Genomic DNA, 15,919 nt, shown 5'->3' on the forward strand with positions numbered 1-15,919 from the left:
TGCTTCTCTTTGAGCTTCTCACTTCTCACTTTTTACCCCACCAAATGTTGCATCCACACCAACTTCCTTTACCCTTACTTCAGTGAGCCCATCTGCACGTCCACGTTCCTTCACTGACTTCTCTCCAAATTACATGACCTCTCTCTCCAAGATGCCATACAGCTCAGCACCTGCCTCCATGTTTTCCTTCAGTTTTATGGCGATCTCTTCTGCTGTTCTCCTAGCCATGACTTTTGCTAGATCAGTCGGTGGTCTTTGAAGGATCTCCCTCTGTTTCAGCATGAATCTTTCTTCCCCAGCTCTGCCAGTGTAGGAGTACACTGAGAATGTAGAGTAGGGTAATGAACATAATATAGGACTCAAAGCTGAATTTGGAGGGTATTTCAACATCAAATCAATGTATCCCACTGACTTGCCTAACTGTAAGGACTGAATCCTGGTCTTTGTACACAGTTCCAACAAATACAATAGTTGCTGGGGTCATGGGACCCACACAGTACTTTTGGGTCCACTTGTGCAGCTGCAGGCCTATAAGACCATGCATGAACTGTACATAGATATGAATAGGAGGGTGGGGTTGTCCACATTGCAAAACTATGTGCATTTCCCATATAAAAAGTACCAAGCGGTCCCCTTTCTGGATGCTCCTTAGCCTGTGCAACTCTGAGGATGCACGGACATCTCGAGATCCCTACGGGTTTCTCCATACCTGATCTGTCCTGTTGATATTACATCATAATGTCAGTTCATTATATGATCCTTTCCCTCCAAATCCTCAAAAGGTCTAGAACAGGTATTAACCAGGGAAAAACTGGCCTTTTTCAGCCCTGAAAAATGTGTCAGAGTCAAGCCAGGAAGCATGCTCAGCCAGCATATCTGGGACTACAGTTTCTTTACTTTCTGAAAGAAACTCACAGCTGTGCATGCCGGTGGAAAATTGAGTATTGAGGCTGTACCAATACTATGTACTTTTAAAATGATAACCACAAAAGTTATTTGCATGAGGTGGAATGAAATCCAATGCCACAGAAGGAGGGGGTGAAAACAGACGGATGAGATGCTCTGGAAGCCTGCTGGCTGGAAGCCTTTCTGCTCTATTCTTTGCCTCTGTAGGGTTATTAGATTATCTCCTGTCAAGAGGGATACACTCCCCTCAGAGCATCTAATGGTTTGAAGCTCAATAACCAAACATAAAAAAGGAACGAAAATCTTTAAATACATACCTATTAGTCTGTTAAGAGGTACAAGTAACTGGAGTTACACATTCATAAGCATCCACGCATACACATGTGTGCATTAAAAGGGAGGAAAGCAATGTTCTTTTCTTACTGAGCTAAGATTTCAAATACAAGGTCGCAAAAAACCCCAGCAAAAGATGTTGATGCAATTGAGTTTTAGGTCAATTCAATTAATCTAGGAAAGCATATTTTTAACAAATGGCTTCATTTGCTTTTAAGGATAAATAAACCACGTTAATAGTGTAAAGTACCTGCTGCTGCTGCTGCACATAGCCCTTCATTTAATATCTGTGGGGCTTGCTGTCACCAGTAGAACATAAGAGGAAAGAAAACACTCAACATTTTGCATAGCATTCATCAGATTCTTCCTTCTGCTGTAGTGCTACAAGCAGTAAGAGTGCTTAACCCACTGTGGGTTTTCCAGGCTTCTCGGGCTGTCTTCTCCCTTTCCACTGAAAGCAATTCAGTTCAGCTTTAGCTGCTTTTTAATCAAACGAAACTATAATCACACTAGCATGATGCTAATTCTGAAGAGACATTACCAAAACCACAGTTACTTCATTAAACTGCAAACCTGTGGTTGACAAAGGACCATCACATCCCAAATAATATTTTGTTCATTTGCATGGAGCAAATGAAAGCAGCTTTGGTTAATTAAAATAATTAATGATGATGATGATGATGATAATGATGATAATAATAATAATAACCAGACTCAGCAACAAAAGCTGAAAAATGAAGTGCCAACAACTATTGAGAACCTCAGCTCAGAAAACGTTAACGTTTTCATATTCACATTTATCATGAAAAAAAGCCTTTCCCTGACCTTCAGAAAACATGATCTGTCTACTACATCAGTTAACAGGGAGTCCAAAGTCGAGTGCCTTCACTCCTAAGTAACATGTAAAACCACACAGCAAAACGAAGTAATACAAAATTGAACAAGAATGTGGGGTAACATCTGTGAGGCTGTTTTTTGCCTGAATGCTTTTATGCTCCTTTTAGTTCTCAGTTTCTCCTAACTGCTGGCTTTGGCAAAATCTAAATAATTTGTCATTGTTGACCTCAAATATTTGCATGCCCAGAAACATAAAAAACATATACTTACCTGTAGCAACACCTGTGATTGATTACACCGTCACTCTCTGAATACCCTCTGGAGGTTTTGCTCAGTCCCAAAAGGAGAGGGGGAAGGGAAGAGAACAGTTGTCTGATGAAGAGCACTATATTAATTCCAATAAAAATACAATTTCCCCCACGCATTTGACAGCATGGTGAAAATCACACTAGCTGGATTCCAGGTAAGCCAGTCCTTCCAGATACTGAGTTAAGTCCAGCAAACTCTACTGCAGCACGACAAGGAAAAAGTTGATGTATCAAAGCAGAAAACCCTGATCTAAAATTCATGGGAATGGGAACAAAACACAATCGATACACACAGCAATTTCTATAGCAACTGGGGGGAAGAAAGCAAAGAGGAAAAAAAAAAAAAAGAAAGAGTTGGTGCCTAAACTGCTAGCACAAAGCTTCTGTGGCAAATGAGGGGACCTGTCCCTCTTGGCATCTCTCTGATCGACAGGCTGAATCAATGCCCAGCACATTCCTCCCGCGCTCCCTTTCCTCTTTCCCTAGGATCTGTGGAGGGGCAAGCCGAGCATCCCAGCCTCCGATGGGAGCGCACACATGTACACACACCCCCCATGCAAGCAAACGCGCTCCCCTGCCTCTCTCCTACACCCACAGGATCTCGGCACTCACCGTCACGGGCTTCCTCCCCGCGACTGCAGTTGCTGCAAATGTGTTTGATCTCCTTGCCTATGTGACAGTGTATCACAAAAGAGACATTGTTGTTAGTGGTGGTGGGCTCCTTCAGTGGCTTCATCCTCACTAGATAGAAAGCTTTCTTTTTAGGTTTCTCTTCACTCATGTCTGAAACCGAGCCCTGCCTGCAGCCAGAAGAAGAAAAAGCAAGCATCCCAGGCTGCCTGGCGTGCGTGCAATCCGCCATCCGCTCCCTCTCGCCTCGGTGTTTAGCTGCCACACACACAACAGGGACGAAGGGGAGGGCTGGGGGAAAGAGGAGGGGAGGCGGGAGGCAGAGCAGGCAGAAGGCTGCCTGAGCCTTGCTGCCCTCCGCGACCCTGCTCCGTAACGCAGCCACTGGGCTTGGCTGGAGGATGCTCTGCATCCCTGCTCCAGCCTCACCCTCAGCCACCGGGCACCTTCGGTGCCGAAGCGGAGCCCGGTACAGCTTCGGCCGCCCTGCCGCCTGCACCCGTCCCAGCAGCACAGAGCCTCCCTTTGCTTTCCCCTCCTGCCCCCTCCTCTTCTTCCGTGCCCTCCCCCTGTTCTGGCAAGCCCCCCCGGAGCCCCGTGCCGGGCTGGAGCCCCAGGGGTGGCGGGCACAGGTCCCCTGGCAGGGTGTGCCGTGATTCTCTAGCCTGGCAAACACGGCGACCTTGCCTTCGCGCTGGGGCGGCGTGGCAGCCTGTCCCACCGTAATTAGTATTTTACACACAAAGGACAGGCTGCCAGCGGGCGGTCAGCACCCCCCCACCCCAGCACCCCCTTCGGCGCTGGGGGCACAGGGCCACTCCGCTTCAGGTGCCCCAGGAAGCCCCAACTGCCCCCCGGCAAACCCCTCCTGCTTTTCCTTCTTGCTTTTTCTCCCCATTTGCTTCTTCCAAAGGACAGAGGGGGTGCCTGCCCTGGCCCTGTGGGGCTCTGCCCTGGGACTTCAGCCCAAGCCCCCCTGCAGTGGGATGGCCCCTCTGAGGCAAAGGCTGACCGGAGGGGCACAGACAGTCGGAATTAATTTCAACTGCTTATCTGGGGGATGAATACCCCCCTTCTTCATCTCCCTTGCCTCCTGCCCAAAATTGCAGCTGATCCAGAGAGCAGCCCTATGATCCCGGGTGCTTGCAGCCCGGGCAGCACGCTTCCAAAGCTCCCCAGCCTGCAGGGGATTATAATCTCTGGCCAGACGCTCTGTCAATCCATTGCTGCCCAGCCACCCCCAAAATGTGCTGTCTGTTTTCCCAGCATGGCTGTCCAACCTGCCGAAGCAGCAGCTCAGGACAGCGCTTGTGACACAAAGGGAGGAGCAGGAGCAGGGGTGAGGATGCCTGCTTCTTGCAGGCTTTGGGAAGGAAAGCCTGAAGGAGAGATGATAACCTCAGCTATTCTGGTAGCTGTTACAGGAATGTGAGTGTTGCTCCTTTAAATCTTCAGCAAGCTATCCGTTTGGCAGGCACTAAGCAGAGAGAGTGCAATTGGGGCAGACGAAACATGGCAAAGAATAATACCATTCTCCTTATTTTTAGCCAAAGCCCTTGCTCGCCTTCAGAAGAAATCCACTCATTCTGCAATTTACCATCTCCACATATTGTTGCCACATGTTTTGCTGCAAGAGGAGGCCAAAACAGCCCTGATTCTCTTCAGCTGCACATGAAACAGACAGAGAGACTTTTGCCTAAAGAAAGACCGAGCAAAAACTTAAGGATTCAGTGCCACAGTTTTCCATTTTCTCAAATGCACGCATGCACACACACACACACACACACACAGAAGATGCATGCAACGAAACTGCTGACCTACTTGTTCTGCGTCATTCTGATGCAGGTCTGACTTCTCACCTGGCACTCCTGGGAGTTGAAACCTTGAGATGTCACACATGGCAAAAATTGCAAGGCTTCACTTTCCTCGGCAGCTTTCACAAGTCAGACTAGGTGCTAGCAGATCCCATGGAAATATGGGCAGAAGCATGCTCTCAGCAGAAACATGCCTTTCCCTAAGCCACGCAAAGCATCCTGCACACTGCGCTACGCACACAGGTTTATGGTGAACAGAGTCGGCCACCTCAGGTTAAGTATCGCCCCAAAGGACTTGATTTTGCATGTGTTGCTCATCTAAAATTATCACCTTTTTCATATAAGTGGTAGGAGAAGAGGGAACGCAGAGTTATTCAGGAACAAGGAGGTGAAGTCTCCAAACGTGCGTATCGCATAGTTAGGAGTTAATGCACTGAGAAGTCGTCCCTTTGAACGCCTGATGCTGAGACAATGTTGGCTCTGTTACACGTTTGGAAAGGAAAAGCTGAGAAGAGTTTGACCCTCCACCAGTCACACAGCAGTTCAGACACTCGCAGTGGATTTCCTTCTAACTTACTCATTGCCTTTGAGAACACCTTCAGTTCAGCTGTGATTCAGAAAATAATTAGGTAAGCAGAAGACATGACCATAATTCACCTTCTGAACTTGCTGAGAGTTCACGGCTGGCTGTCACTGGTACTCGGCACTGCCGCATCATAGAAATGGGTCGGGAAAGGAAAGCACATTCAAACGTGAACTTCCCTGAATTTGGGAAATATGACTTTTAATTAAATGTGGTGTGAACTCAAAACCGGCACACCATACCTGCTATCTCAGGGCAATCCTGGGGTGTTGTACCTGGCCTGTTTTAGGAAAGGTGACTAGGGTGATATAATCAGCAGAGCTGAAGAGCAGCAGAGCTGGTCTTGTAAGGCAAATGTAGTTCAGGAATCGGGTAGGACTTAGGACATCAAAAACTGGGTCAGGTCATCAGGCTCTTGCAGTCTCCCTGTGTGACCTTGGACAAATTGTTTACGGTGTCTTGATATCTCAGCTCCTTGGCTAAAGAACAGAGATGTAGATGTTTCTGTTTTTCAGATAAATTTTATGAAACCATATTTCAAGGTGCCCTGAAGGTGTTTGTATATGACAGAGGCAACACTTACACAGTGTTCAAATACAGTGATCTACTATTTATAGCAAAATGAGAGGGGAAACAGGAAAAACATGGTCCATCAGGCTTAATCTGAATGGTTCACACATTCCAAACTTAAGCTTTTTTGTTTCACTGGATTTTGTTTCAACAGTATTTATCCCTTTTCTTCCAACTCTTTTTATTCTAAAACTGTAAAATTCAACTGAGATCTGAAAATAGACTTGGTATCCAAATCCCTGCATTTTTAGTAACCGTTACTATTTCCCAACCCCAAACAGCTTTTAGAAAGGGCCAGGAGTATCCCCTTTCTCAGGCAGAGACTGGAAGGAGTAACTTTAACAGTAACCTGTTAAACTGTAGTAACTATTCCTACAAGTCACGTCAAAAGCTCTTTGATGACTCTGTCCAGCTTCACATGTGCTTTGCACTATGAAAGAATCACCAACCATCATGGGAACCGACGGAATTTTTGCAAACAGATCCCAGGAGATCTGTAGAAGCCCAGCTGCTCTGGCACGTTTGGGGCCCTTTGGGAATTGAATAACTGGTCCAGTGAGTAACACTGATTCCATGTGGGTGAGAACCCCAAATTATCATGGAGAAAGCCCAGTGCATTGTTGCTTGCAGGTGTTATGTATTTTGAATGCAAACAAGCCTTTAAGCCATCTGCTAGTATGTTTCTTCTAACATGTACTTCGCTATAACATGCAAATTGCCTTCATTCCTAAGAGCTGCCTTATAAAGAATCTGAATTTGCCACAGCTCATAAAACAAAAATATGTTTAATTATTATCTGTGTAATTATGGTGAAAACTGCTGCTGCTAATCAGTTCCAGGACAAATAATGTGAAATGAACATACTACAACACTTCTGCAGAAAATGACTTGCTTTGCCTTGTTTTTAAAGATAACTAAAAAAAAAAAAAAAAAGGTGTAATAAATAACTCACTGCCTCAATATGCAGCTACAAAACTTGGCATAATTTTATTGCGCACTGGACAACAAAACCAACGAAGAGGATGTCATGCAGTTGGTTATTTGACAGTGACTTCAGGGGTATCCTGAATGAAGCTGGGCATTTGCAGAGTACCACAGATCAGATAAAGAAATAAGAGGAATCCATCTTTTCTGTGGCCAAAACAGAATACAGCCAAAACCTTGCCTGCTTTAAGGAAAGTCCACTTCTATTGTCCATAGAGAAGAGATGAAAGCAGCATCCCTTTTAAACAGAGGACTACTGAGATATGGATCCATATCTGCATCAAAATCTTTGAGGCTCCAGCCTGTCTTTCAGTTTTTTCCCCTGGACCATGTCTCAGATCACCTGACTGGGAGTCTCTTTTGGGACACTCTGCCCTCAAACAATCTCTGTGAAAAAAAAAAAAAGTAATGCTGGAATCTTCCACATCCTTCACACCACAGAAAAGATTTCCTCCTACTCCTTTCTCCAAGCCGTGGCACTGTAGGAATGCCCACTGCAGTCAGGATACCCCTGAAGTCTGCCCTGCAGCCCCCCAGCTGAACAACATGAGGTTTTCTGTGCAGGCAGGACAGGCTCCCTCCTGCTTCCAGCACAAATAGGTGCATATCAGAGATCCTGTGGGAACCTCTCAGCCACCTTCCTTCAATACAAAGGTTGTCTTGGAGAGCTGTAGCATTTCCCTGAAGAAGCTGGCACTGACCAGGTGAAAATGCTAGAGAAATGCAAGTCTAACAAGGCAGCGTCACTTCTCAGCAGTTTAATCTTTCTAACCAAATCATTGTGATTAATTTGTTTTACAGCCTATTTAGGCAGTGATGTTTTTGCAGGGATGCCCCTGTACTTGGCAGTTTTTTTGAAATATTTTCCTTTCCTTCCTGTTTCCTCTGCCCACTGCACTATGAATCCCAGTGAGAATGAAAAAAAAGAGATAAAAGATAAATTAACTAATTACCAGCTGCTCTGGTGATTAACGTATACATTGATGTTGTATTACACATACTGAAACAAGCTGATCGACTTGGAATGAAAAGGAAAACACATACAATTTGATCCACTGACTACAACAACCAGCCACTAACACAGTACCCCCTTTGGCAGCATCTCCTATTCACTGCCACAAAATGCCCCAATAGCCACCTCAGGACAGCTGACATTTGCCAAAAGAGTTTGTGGCCAGGCGGAGAATCGTTCTGCTTGCAAGCCACAACTCAAAGCTGGCTACCCAAGTATTTTCTGTTTGCCAGGCAGTTCGTGTGGCAGGACGCTGGCCCGTGGCGGGGGCTCCAGGGTGCTGGATGCTGACAGTATTCCTGCATTTTCTGCTTACTGCACGGCACATCAGCAAAACTGGGAGGGCAAGGAGGAGGGGGAATCAGCCTGAGACTCCTGCGGGCCAAAATAGAATATGACCTTTTTAGTTCTGCAGCTATAAACACATTCTTGAGCAACAATCCCAGCTACTCCTCGCAGCCATGAGCCCAAGAGAGCCAGGTGATGAGTACCGCACAAACAAAAGCAAACTGAAGGGAGAAGAAAAGGAAAGAAAATGCCCTTTCCTGGCCTTCATATACTCAGCAAGGCTGCTGAGGCATCACACGGCTTATTCTTGCTCTACTTGCAGGACTCTCCACATCCTATACACATGCTTTGCCACGATGGAGTTCTTTCCTTATTTAGGAGAAGCCCAGCTTTATTTCAAAGTGATACCATATGGTTGTGATAAAAATGAACAGAAAAGGTTACACGCAAAAACCACATAAGCTTAGAAACACCTGTTAGCTGCAAGTGTGAAGAACTCCTGACTGTAAAGGACTTCTAAGGATAAAAAGGAAGACGTCATCCTACCCAGCAGGACAGCCACAACGTCGCCGAGCTGCCATTTGAATGCCCAAACATATATGTGTAATTAACGCACAAAGGCCTGATGAAGCTGAGGGTAAACACCAGCAATGAACCAATGTGGAGTCTGGATTTGTAAAACAGCAGAGCAAGCAACCATTAGCACTAGATGATGCTCAAAAGGAAGAGACAATCTTCATTCTGAAATCATAGGTGAAGTTCTAGCTTTAGCAAAGTCACTGCAAGTCCTAGCACCAGAGCCACCAGTTCACTGCAGCCCTAACAAGGTCATTAGCTCCCATCTTAGAAAATCCACTCTGAGTTTTGGTATAATTGAGATGTGGCATGCCCTGGGGTTTTAGTGATCTGCTTGGAGCACTTTGCAGATCCTGCATAACTGGCTTGCCAGAGGAATGGAAGCTTACACACCACTTTTACGTTGATAACGGACACAACGTAGAGCAGAGGCATTAACTGGGACTGCACAGCACCCCTGCACCCTCAGTTTAGATATAACTGCAATCTTAAAGTTAACAAAAAGTAGTTCCAAAAGCCTCCGTGCAATTATGAGACTGAAACCAAGGAGAAAACTGGATTAAGTTCTGCCTGGCCACTTCAGCAATTCACATATACCAAAACACAATAGCACTGGTAGCTTGAAGACTCACAACATGCAGCTGCTTCCTCACTAGTTACTCCCTCCCTGACACTGACATAATAAAGTCCAATACACATTGGATATTCACCCCATCCACCCAAAACACCTTTTCCCTTCTGCTCGTAAATAAGAGCCAGCTCTGCACCTTCTGCTTTCCTCCCATCAAAACCAGAGCTGTCTTACGGATCAATGCAAAAAAATACTTTTTAAACCCCCACAAAACCAAACCCACAGTCAGGTATCCGGCTGCATCCATAATTCCTCACAAGGTTATGTTCCTCCACAGCACACTAAAAATGCTTGTGTGCATGCCTGTGTGTTTAGCCAGCCCCTGGGGAAAAACTGAATATGACTTATTCTTGTCAGAAATGCTCCTAGCCACGAAAAAGGGAGGGAGATGGTCCAGAGGACTCCAAGCCCTTAAAGTAAATCAAGTCAAGTACTGGCCACCTCTGGGTGGCAGACAGGCAGAACTGCTCTCCCATGATGGGTTCGTTCATACCGCTTCCGACGGACACAGAAACCAGGCACTTGTGGGTTTGATGGCTCCAAGTAAAACCACGTGTTTGAAAAGCAAAGGAAAGAGGGCAACAGGAGGATTCCAGAGAGGTGCATTTTAAGTGTTTCATAACAAGGACATCAGTTTGAACAAAATCAAATGTTCGACTTAACATGGAAAATACATCAGAAGCCCCGAATTTGCAACATGCAACAAAGAAACTTTATAAACTCTGTAAAACTGATCAAGTTTTCTGTGTGTGACAAACCGATGACTTGGAACAGCATTTTCTGTAGATTCTTGCATGCAAAGGAAGCTCAGTAAAGCAGGTCACAGTCATCATCTTTCAGAACACCACTAGGGTTTTCTCGCTCTTTTCTCAAGAATTGCACATGTCTCAAGATGAGGGTAAAAAGAGACACTGCTGAGAAAAAAAAAATATCTACTTGTAATTGCTACTGCCTGAAAATCTTGGGTGATCAAACTGAGACACCTGAGAAAACCTCGGTCTTTCCAGATCTGCCACTTGGGATATCCTGAAACTCTATCCCTTCTACAGCGTGGGATAGACATGAATATCACGAAATCCCAGAGGTCTAAGACTTTCCATTCCCTGTCACAAGAACTCAGGGACTGAGCCATACAGCAGTGCTCTGTCTGCCCTGGCTCCAGAAAGGTCTGAGTCATCTGGCTTTAAGGAAAATTTAAGAAAATAGGTCACACTAAACTTTCCATCACAGGCAATTGCCATGAAGTCAATCAGCTTGCACAAGCATTGCTCTCAGCACAAATTGCCCTCACACTTCTGTCTACATGACTAATCAAATTAATTCCTGATGATATCAAGTAGCATGGCTTCCCAAAGAATATACACAGACTAACATTCCCTGCTGATAATCCTTACTTTTATTGTTGCTTCTCAGGCCAAACTTACGGAGAAGGATCAGACTGCAGCAATCTTTGGTGAGGCAATACATCCAAATAAGTAAGAAGCATGGCTTGAAATTGCTAGACAGACCAAAAGATTTATTTCAAAGCAATTAAATGGATGGCTGTTATCTCAGAGACTCTCTACTGGCTACTGAGATCACCAACCTACAGCGGACAAAGTTATGATCAGCACATAATAGGGATGACTGGATTTTTTGCCTTTATAAATGACTCATATTAAGTCTGTTGCTTGTAGTTCAGAACAGTTTACTTGAAGGTCAGGGATATGACTGTGCACGAAGCACAGTCATTTAGGGAACACTTTCACACACAAAAAAAAGGCAAACGAAGAAGGGTAAGTTTTGCAGACTTAGCCCTAAAAAGCTCATTTGCAGTAACATGGTTTTACACTCTTACCCAAACTTTCCAGGCCAACAGCCTGGGACTTGGCACATCCCTTGTGGGCCTCTGGGTCAGCCACACAAAACTAATGAGTTTTCATTTCAGTTTAACAGCTCACTATGGTTCCTGTGGTTTCCAGCACCACTGCGTCTCAGGCAATCTGAGAAAGTCATAAAATGCAAAAGCTTTGGAAGATGGACATGTGGGGAAAGGCAGATGGCAAGTCCAGTCAAGTCAAACCCTGCCCAAGCTCAGATGGAGGACGAGGGGCTGAGCTGAAGGAGCAAGCTACACGTCCGTGAGGTCTAACAGAGGCACCAGAGATTCAGGAGGGAACAGGAGGCGAAGGGAAGTAATGTTCAGTTGGAAGAGAAGCAGATAAAGGGAAGGAGGAGGAACAGAGAGAAGGTTAGGAAAGCTGTGAGCAGATGAACTTTCAGGGTGCCTTTGAACTGACAGACCCTCCAAACCTTCAGAGGCTTCACCACAAAAAGCACATTGTAATTACACACGAACAGCGCAGGAACCCGGAGTACCAGGGCAGCTGCAAAGGACGATGAAGGTACGTAGGCTGGCAGAGCTGTAGGGGGAAGCTTTCATAAGCATCTGCCTCCACTGGGCCCAACAGCAGCCCACACTGTCAATCTCCTCGCTTCAATACGCAGTCACATTTTTCCCAAATTAGAAAAAAAAGACAACACAAATCCCTAGGAATAGCATGCAGTTCCTATACATATCTCCCAGTGAGCTAGCAGCATGCAGTACCGAAATGAAGCAAGAAGCTTCTGACAATATAACAAGCATCTTTTTCAGTCTTTTCCTCCTCCAGTTATAAACAGAGGCTCCTCTGAACAGCAAAGAAACCTGCACGAGGAGCTTTTCACTTTCTCCAAAGAAAAGCAGCAAAAGAGGATTCTTGCTTTCCTCCTTTTAGCCCCTGTTACCCTTACTGCAGTCCAGTCATTTTTCATCATCAGACTCCTATCTCTTAGTCGCTGCTCGTACTTTCACTGGGGACTGGTACGAAGCACAAAGCACAGAGGGAAAAGTTAAGTTTTGCATCAGTCCCACGTCATCGCTCCCCTGCCGTCCCCAGAGCTTAACATGACCAGGCGAGTCTCTACGACACCAGCAATACATGTGCCATCAACACATCTTGCTGACAAAAGGCCACATGAAGCATTGTTCGCCTCCGTAAAACCTTGAAGGGCAGTCACCAAAAGAAGCTGCAGTGTGCTAAAGGATCTGAAGAAATAGCTGTATAATCAGCTTTTGCTGAAATCCTGGAACATATTTTAATGTGAAATTTGCAGAGCTCTTTAACATCTGCCCATTGGATAATTGCAAAGCCTCAAGATCCAGACTAGATTTTAGTAATTTTTCAGGGCTTTTTATAAAAGAAGAAAATATTAACAGCTAAAATCTAATTCAGCTTTCTCAATGATGCATTGCCATAACGTATAACCACGTACCTACAGTAGTCTTCAAAATCTTAGCCATCCCGTATGTAAATTATTCATAAGAAATAAGAACTTACTCCTCATATTTGTTATTTTTCGAGGTTTTACGGATCCAGCTGCTCTACCTGCACGATCCATAATGCCTATCAGCCAAAACCGAAGTCTCCAGGGGACAAAGGTAGCACAAAAAGCAGGATTTTGCTTTTACCAAAGATTGAAACCAGGGAAGAACACGTGACTGGAGGCTGAAGTAGAAAGCCTGCAGTACAATATGCATTTCATTCACAGTGGAGGAAATGCAGCAAAATAGCGGTAAAACCCACTGCAGATCTTTTTTATTACTTTGTATTACAGAAATTCCAAGGGGCCCCAGCAGAGCTCAAGACTGCAGTATACAATGCACTCTGACATTTTAACAGACTTTTTGTCCTAATGATCTTCTTCAAGTTTTCTCTAGTGCAGTAATCCTCTGAGCTTAAAGCATCCCAGCTTCAAGACTTTGGTGCTTCAAGACTTTGGTAAGGCTCTAAAGTGCATCACAAGACCAATAGCAGATGGAAGCTTTCAATCACTTCATGGGTGATGACTGGAAATCTGTCAACAAAATGTATACTAAGAGGACAAACACATCTATGTTCCTTACATCACCATGAACAACTAAGAACTTACTTTCTTAAGTGTTATTTAAAGACTACACTGAGAGGCAATTCAAGAGAGAACACAGTTTCCATTCTCTTCTGCATGAAAAGATATTTTCCTCACACCACAACAGGTTTGCTTACAAGCAAGCATAAGACCAAGTTGCCAGGGAGGTTGTAAAATCTCCATCTCTGTTGGTTTTTAAGGCTGGAATGGAAAAGTCCTCAAGCAACCTAGCTAACTAGACCTGTTTTGAGTTCTGAACGTCCCATCCAACCTAAATTATTCTATGATTCTAAAACATTCAATCAAGAATATCTTTCTCTGACTTGTATCCTTTGTGCTAACACACGAAGACAGCCTAGGGCCAAAGATGAGCTCACAGCGATGTGCGAGTGGATCTCTACATTCTGCAACTGCAAAGTGACCGAGCCTGCTCATCAGGGTAACGGCTTTCAGCCACTCCGGTGAGATATTCCGGTGGGATGTGACCATGCCACAGCCCTTCAGTAAGAAGCGGGCGAGTAGCACTCATGGGAATATACACAGCTTTTCAGTTTTCTCCAGGGAAGCCTTCTGGCTTTCTTCCTAATGGCACCTGCAGCTTCTCTTCTTGAGCGATCCCACGCGCTATAAGCTGCAAATAAGCTTTTCATATTAAGGCGCTGCTTTTTTTTTTCTGGCCATATTTCACCATTTTTTCTAGCCACTTCATTCAAGAAATCCTGAACTATGCACGTTTTGCAATTACGCCTTGTAACCTTTCCTGATAGAAGTTCCTCCATCACTTCCTAACCACCTCCACCTGAAGGAATGTCACCTCCACACTCTGGTTTCCAGAAGACAAATATCCTGGGAAACACAATGAGTATCACACAAGAAAGGGCTGCTCTGGCTGCCTGAGGCACCACTCTTGATGTCTGAACAGAAACATGCAGAGGGGGAAAGAGCAAGGCTTCCAGCCCCCGACAATACAGGACACTAGCTGCAGCTGCCCAGGGGAAAGGAGCAGGAATTTTGTGAGGCCAATCTGGCCTCCGAGTGGAAGTGCAGGGATCAGTAACGAGGAACGAGTGTTTGCTTTGCTCTTTCTCTTGTTCTTCTGACCAAAGCAGGACTTAAAAGCAAAGAAGGTGAGAAAACAAAACATATAGGTTGTAGAGAATGAAGAGGCTTATTATAAAGCTATTATGAATAGTTTGCTCGCTGCTTAGCTAGGGGATGATGAAGTTAGCGATTAGAGATGATGAATGGTTGAAGGGGTTTTATAATGATATGGAAAGATTTTCATCTTTATATCAGACAGGTTGATTTCAGGTCAAGTCAGTACCAACTGAATGTGAATGCCACCTGATTTATTTCATCAGGCTGCATGGAATAAGCTTAGTCCCTTGTAAGCTGTTTGGGACAAAGGCTTATTCACAAGTAATTATCTGTAATAAGCGCCTCAAAGTGCATGAGGAGGTGCTTTAAACGAGGTACTGTTCATACAGCTCCGCCTTGAAAAGGTTAGGATTCAACTAGATACAACTGTAAAAGTATAATTTAAATATGACAAAGAGAAAGATGGCATAGCTTGTCCAGTGCCTTATGGAAAGTATGGGCCAGAGCTTTATTTTAATCTACGCTCAATTACAAGCCAGTTCTTCCTTCCTGGGCATTTAGAAATGGCACAGTGCCTGCTGGGCAAAACTGCAGTTATATAAAGAAGCAATGAACATAAGGTGCCCTTTACTAGCCACCATGTTCATCAGCATCTTTCAAGAGTCTGCTTCTGCTCTCACAAATCCCCCCAGGGAAAAAAAGAAGGCACGTTGGTAGCAGGGAATGGTGTCAGCTTCTGGCTTGCTAGCAAGGGCTGTAAACAACGTTATCTACACGCAATGGACAACTGCCTCTTCCACTGAGTTACTGTCAGAGAAGCACTGGTATTTGCAAGCCACAATGGTAGTTCAGCCCCTTACCAGAAATGTTGAGCAACTCGGAATTACAAATCCGCTGGTTTTTACATTGTGGGGATAGTAAATGCAGTATATGAGAAAAGGTTAGAGGTAGTGGAGAACGGACACTTAAGGGGACAAGAAGATGTAGGAAAGCTGGAGGAGAGAAGGAATCTAGGTAAGTAAGTGGAGCCTGGGAGAAGAAAAGCAATAAAACAAGGACAAGAGGCAGGGAACTAACACACAGAGACCCCAGAGAAACTGCAGTGACCTGACCCATCAGCAGGGCTATACTGATGCAGTTCATTGCCATTGCCACCAGCCCAGCACAGGTTTTAAACGCCACACACCGCAGTGACTACACAATGCTCTCTGCTGCATGTTCTGCATGTCCTGTGCACTGCAACCACACCAGGCATTTGCAGCAGAATAATCATGTTGAGTAACTGGACTATGCGAACTTTTAAAACATGGATTTCCTCGGGTCTTTAGAATGACTACAAAACCGATGGTGTAGAGGAGAGTGGATGGGAGGTTAATCAGTCTTTAGTTCGCCTTCTAGGCTGGGAAGTCCATACAATCAGAT

The 15,919-nt window shown here is 45.0% G+C and overlaps 1 protein-coding gene across 5 annotated transcripts in view; it reads right to left on the reverse strand.

The window, feature by feature from the left end:
- PHACTR1 (phosphatase and actin regulator 1) overlaps positions 1 to 15,919 on the reverse strand; it is a 303,507-nt gene that overhangs the window by 150,453 nt on the left and 137,135 nt on the right. For 2 of the 5 annotated variants that reach the window (XM_040586600.1, XM_040586598.1), the window contains exon 1: positions 2,997 to 3,265. The exons of 2 other annotated variants lie outside the window; for them this stretch is intronic. In XM_040586600.1, coding sequence (XP_040442534.1) covers positions 2,997 to 3,246 — 250 coding nt within the window. In that variant the 5' untranslated portion in view covers positions 3,247 to 3,265. Of the gene's footprint in view, positions 1 to 2,346; positions 2,763 to 2,996; positions 3,266 to 15,919 lie in introns of those variants that run through there. One more of the 5 variants, XM_040586601.1, reaches the window with a different exon arrangement.

This window comes from Falco naumanni, chromosome 3, assembly GCF_017639655.2.
Source record: "Falco naumanni isolate bFalNau1 chromosome 3, bFalNau1.pat, whole genome shotgun sequence".
NCBI lineage: Eukaryota > Metazoa > Chordata > Aves > Falconiformes > Falconidae > Falco > Falco naumanni.